The following is a 5,000-nucleotide window of genomic DNA, read 5'->3' as shown; positions in this document are numbered from 1 at the left end:
TGTCGATAAATTCGCGAGTTTAGAAATTCATTTCGGACAATTGAACTTTCTCGAACTGTTTCTTTTTAAGAACCAAAAATATTTGTGCCAAAATAACAGCTGCGAAGAAGAACAAAAGGCCTTGTACACGTAATGGATCTTGAAGTACTATTTCTGCATCTCCCTGACCAAATCCGCCTACATTAGGATTACTTGTCAACGGTTGATCCAATTTGATAGATTCGCCTTCTGAAACAAGAAGTTCTGGCCCCGGAGGGATAATATCAACCACTTGACGTCCATCCGACGCATCCGCTATGGTTATTTCGTATCCCCCCTTTTCTTTTCGTAGGATTTTGCTTACTATACCTGATGCTGTAGCATTATAAACTGTATTGTTACTTTTGCTCCCGTCAGGATAAATCTGGCCCCTTCCCCTGTTTCCACCTACGTATATAGGATATTTTAAGAAGTGAATGTCTTTCTTAGTAGCGGGGTCCGGGGAAAGAATAGGAAAGGTGATTTCACTATATTTCTGACCAGGAACAGGGCCTATGACAAGAATATTTTTTTGATTGGGGCGATAGCTCTGAAAAGACAAATTACCCATCTTTTCTTTTATCTCGGGGGAAATACGATCGGGAGGGGCTAATTCAAAACCCTCTGGTAAAATAAGAACAGCCCCCACATTCAAACCTCCCTTTTTACCATTAGCAAGAACTTGTTTCAGTTGCGTATCATAAGGAATTCGAACAACTGCTTCAAATACAGTATCGGGAAGTACCGCTTGCGGAACCTCAATATCCACTGGTTTATTAGCTAAATGGCAATTGGCGCATACAATACGCCCAGTCGCTTCTCGTGGATTTTCATAACCCTGCTGTGCAAAAATGGGATATGCATTTGAAATGGATGTACGAGTTATTATATATATCATGAGCGATGCGGAAATAGATCGAGTAATCTGTTCCTTTATCCAAGAAAAAGTATTTCTAGTTTGCATGGTCCAATCATTGATCCCGAAAATTTCTACAATAAATTGGGGTAGGTCACTAATGGAGTTTCCTATCCACGATTCTGTTATTTACTGGAATAATTTGACTCGATTAATCTATAGGAATATAGGATGAATCTCCGGGATGGGTAGAAATAGAAAGGGATTTTCAATGGTACAACTGCAAAGTAAGAAACATTATAATTGGATTAGGTAGACATTTTTCAGTCATTCATTGAATGATAAATCACTACAAGTGACGGAGATACACGATTTAAATAACGGAAAATCCAATATTTTAAAATTGTATCTAGAATGACTGGAAAAGTGGAAACAAGGCCAGATATAATTTGATCATTATGAACAAATCCAAAATCCTTGTAGACAAAGCCAATCATCAATTCCCAACCATGGGGCGAATGAAATCCGATACATAAATCAGTTAATAAAAGAAGAGAAAAAGCTTTTATTGTGTCACTTAAGTTATATAGGAATTCCTGGGCCCAAGAGTTAAGAATAACAAGTTCTTTATTACCCAAAATAGAATAACCACTTAGAATAATGAAACAGATTATATTTGTCGAGAAGTGCAAAATCGTATGAATACGACCCTCGTTTTGTATCTTGATTAATTGGATTGTTTCTTTGTGAATTCCTATACGAAGGTTTTGTAGATGTGTCTCCGAGTATTCCTTGATCATTTCCTCTAAGAAGAGGAGTTCCTCTAATTCTATGAATTTTTCTAGAATACTCTTTTCTTCAATATCATTCAAAAAAGTTTCGGATTGCCTAGTATTCCACCAATTAGTAACCCACGATTCCAGACTTTTTTGAAATAAGAGAGAAATCCACCAGGGCAAAAATACGATAGATACAAGATATAAAAGAGGAGTGAATGCTTTCTTTTTTGCCATTTTTTCATCTGTGAATTGTTAATGAACCCATCTCATTCGTCAACTCTATGTAATCTAATATTTCTTATTTCTCTCACGCATCAATTCTATTACAAGTTATCGAACCTATGAATCTATTCACTATTTTTTATTTGTGATTTCGTAGTTAGGCCTTGAATTAGGCCTTGAATCTAGAAAAAATACAAAAATAGACGAAAAATTCGAATGAATAAATAATCAAAAAATATTGTTTCCCTATAGTCAAATTTGAAGCACATATCTCCTTTCGATGAATGCCCCGAAAACCACTTTAAATAATGAATATGAATATTATTCAGTTTTGATACGAAAGAACTCCTTTTCTATCATTATATAAAACTCTCTAATATTTCGAAAAATTTTAACTTACTATGAATAGTCAGGGATAGAATAATTGAGGGAATTTTCTGAAAAATATTGTGAAAAATGAGTGGCAAAAAACGACAGAAATTGGCTAGTTATCATTATAAGAGATCCAATTTTTTGGTCATTAAGGAGCACAAAAAGAAGCGTCGAAAAAATGACAAGATATACTCTATCTGAATCTAAAGTCTCAATTCCAACAATGAAAAAGGGGGGATTCCTTATTTCGAAATGGTTGATTATGAGATATTTCGATTTGTTTATTATTATTTTTTTATTGAGTTGTGGATATTTCGATACATATAAAAGATCCCCAAAAGAGTTTTTTTATACTTGTTCCATATATGTCTGCTTTGACTCGAATGAATGTTCTGAAGAAACCTCAATTAAGTTATGTTCTAGAAAAAGAGGATTCTTGCGTTTTTGCCCTCCTGCTGAAAGCATTCATTTATCGGCTCATTTCTTAAAATACTTCAATTGGTACACGCAAGAAATAGGCCAATTCAGCAGCTTTTTGTTCCATTTCCCGCGGAGTAAAATTCTCATCAGTACGAGTCAATGGAATGGCTCCCTGGCCTCTGATATCCATATAAAGGACACGCCGAGCATAAATACCCTCTTTAACTTCTATTCTGACGGATTGAATATCTTTTATAAGAAATCGGAGAAAGACCCGACGATTTTTTCCAGGAAATCCCCAACGAAAGATACACACTATTCCGTCTTTTATATCAAATCGATCATAACCACTACCTACATTCCACGAAATTGTGCACCACAAATAGGAGCTAATAAAAAGACCCGCGATCCCATAGAAAGACATCACAATTCCTTGTGGAAAAAAAACGATTTCCTGAGACGGAAATAAAGATATCAAATTTCTACCAAGATAACTCGAGGTTCCAACCAACAAGAATCCTAATGAACCTAAAAAAAGGATAATAGCCCAGCAGAAATTACTTGTTTTTCGAGCCCCCTTTATAGGTTCTATCCATATATGTTCTGATCGACAACTCATACTTGATCCCGTTGCTTTTTTGGAATTGAGAGAATACCCCAAATGAATTTGACTTTAGTCCGTTTGTTTCCGAAGTAACTCGCATCAACTAGCACTAGTTTGATGTGAACCTTTAGGAGTAATTCATTAAATTGGTTAGATCTAAACTAATAACATACCCTTCGTATTATCTCACTAAAGATAGCCACATACATATAGATAGACCAACGTTACAGTTCAGCCATCCGCCGATTCGGTTCTATTTGAAAATAGCTAGAACATAGCATTTTCTGGAGACATAAGAATTTTTCGGCGGAAGCCGCTTATACCATATTTTGCTAAATGGATATCTGTGTTATGATACAAACGTCAATTGAAAAATGAGATTTTGTGCCATCGGCTCTAAACAATCTTGTTTTTTTGAACATGAAGAAATAAAGAAGCCATTGCGATTGCCGGAAATACTAGGCCTACTAAAGGGACCAAAACAGAGGGAAAGTTAAGAGTTGTCATAGAATGGGTACCTCGATTTACTATTTGTACCTGTTATTATTATTTAGAATTTATAATATAATATATATTTTATTATATATAAGGATATCTTACTTATTATAATTTGATAATTCTAAATTGAAATTATTATTACTTAATATCTATAGATATAAGTATCTATCTAAGTGAGTATATAATGTACTTTCTACATGAAGGATTTGAAAGGATATGGATGATATCTTATTTTATTCATTTTTTGCTCTTGTCTTCGAATTTCATTTATTAAGCAAAAAGTTTCTTAAAAATGAATAAAAATGAATTAGATTCTACTTATTTAGATTCTATTTATATTGAATTGAGGGGTTTGTTAGAATCCCATCCAGTAGGGATTCTTAGTCAAAATAGGATTATCGTAAGATATAGAAAGATAAAAAATTCTATATTTTCTAGAGTTTAATTATATATGACGAGAAGAAGATATTTTTTTGCCTAATTATAAGAATTTCATCTTTTATCTTGTTAATAGAGGCTTCTTGATCAAATCAATAATAAGGAATATAGAAAAAGGAATATAGAAAAGGGGGCGGATTTTCGATTTTCTGTGACTTTTGATTCTTTATACAATTAGATCTTATGTCAACAAAGAAAACCCCATTCGTCTAATTTTGACTTGGATTCCGATAAACTAATTACTTGTTTGCTCAAAAAAATTGAACTTAATGTTTTAATTTTGATTCAAAGGAAAGAAAGTGTGGAGTTGAAATAACTCGCTCAGAACGCTTTTTAAAGGATTACGTGGTACGATTAGATCGAATAAGCCCTTCTGGAATAAATACTCAGCCGCTTGTGAACCGTCGGGTACTGTTTTATTCAGTGTTTGTTCAATTACTCTTTTACCCGCAAAGGCAATGTAGGCATTGGGTTCAGCAATAATGATATCCCCCAACATACCAAAACTAGCTGTCACCCCACCGGTAGTAGGAGATGTAAGGATTGGTACATAGAATAACTTTTTATTTGATTGATAATCATATAAAGCAGAAGATATTTTAGCCATTTGCATCAAGCTCAAACTTCCTTCTTGCATGCGTGCCCCTCCGGAAGCACACACTATAATAAGAGGTAGAAATTCTTTAGTAGCGTATTCAATTAAACGGGTAATTTTCTCCCCGACGACGGATCCCATACTACCCCCCATAAACTGAAAATCCATAACCGCAATTGCTACGTTAATACCGTCTAG

The 5,000-nt window shown here is 34.3% G+C and overlaps 5 protein-coding genes across 5 annotated transcripts in view; all 5 read right to left on the bottom strand. All coding sequences in view use genetic code 11, as the record gives it.

Moving 5' to 3' along the window:
- Window positions 1-19: 19 nt before the first annotated feature.
- Window positions 20-982, bottom strand: petA (cytochrome f). Its single transcript has one exon. It carries the CDS (start codon window positions 980-982, stop codon window positions 20-22), a length of 963 nt encoding a protein of 320 aa, YP_588130.1.
- A 215-nt stretch (window positions 983-1,197) lies between these two features.
- On the bottom strand, window positions 1,198-1,887 carry cemA (envelope membrane protein). Its single transcript has one exon. The coding sequence runs from the start codon at window positions 1,885-1,887 to the stop codon at window positions 1,198-1,200; it is 690 nt and encodes a 229-aa protein (YP_588129.1).
- An 844-nt stretch (window positions 1,888-2,731) lies between these two features.
- ycf4 (photosystem I assembly protein Ycf4) lies at window positions 2,732-3,286 on the bottom strand. The gene has a single exon. It carries the CDS (start codon window positions 3,284-3,286, stop codon window positions 2,732-2,734), a length of 555 nt encoding a protein of 184 aa, YP_588128.1.
- A 381-nt stretch (window positions 3,287-3,667) lies between these two features.
- On the bottom strand, window positions 3,668-3,778 carry psaI (photosystem I subunit VIII). The gene has a single exon. The coding sequence runs from the start codon at window positions 3,776-3,778 to the stop codon at window positions 3,668-3,670; it is 111 nt and encodes a 36-aa protein (YP_588127.1).
- Window positions 3,779-4,481: 703 nt separating this feature from the next.
- The window catches only part of accD (acetyl-CoA carboxylase beta subunit), a 1,443-nt gene continuing 924 nt past the window's right edge, over window positions 4,482-5,000 (bottom strand). The window contains exon 1 of the mRNA in view: window positions 4,482-5,000. This exon is cut by the window's right edge and continues 924 nt beyond it. Coding sequence (YP_588126.1) covers window positions 4,482-5,000 — 519 coding nt within the window.

The sequence above is a fragment of the chloroplast genome of Helianthus annuus (assembly GCF_002127325.2).
Source record: "Helianthus annuus chloroplast, complete genome".
In the NCBI taxonomy this organism is placed as follows: domain Eukaryota; kingdom Viridiplantae; phylum Streptophyta; class Magnoliopsida; order Asterales; family Asteraceae; genus Helianthus; species Helianthus annuus.
This window is presented reverse-complemented; position numbering and strand designations above follow the sequence as displayed.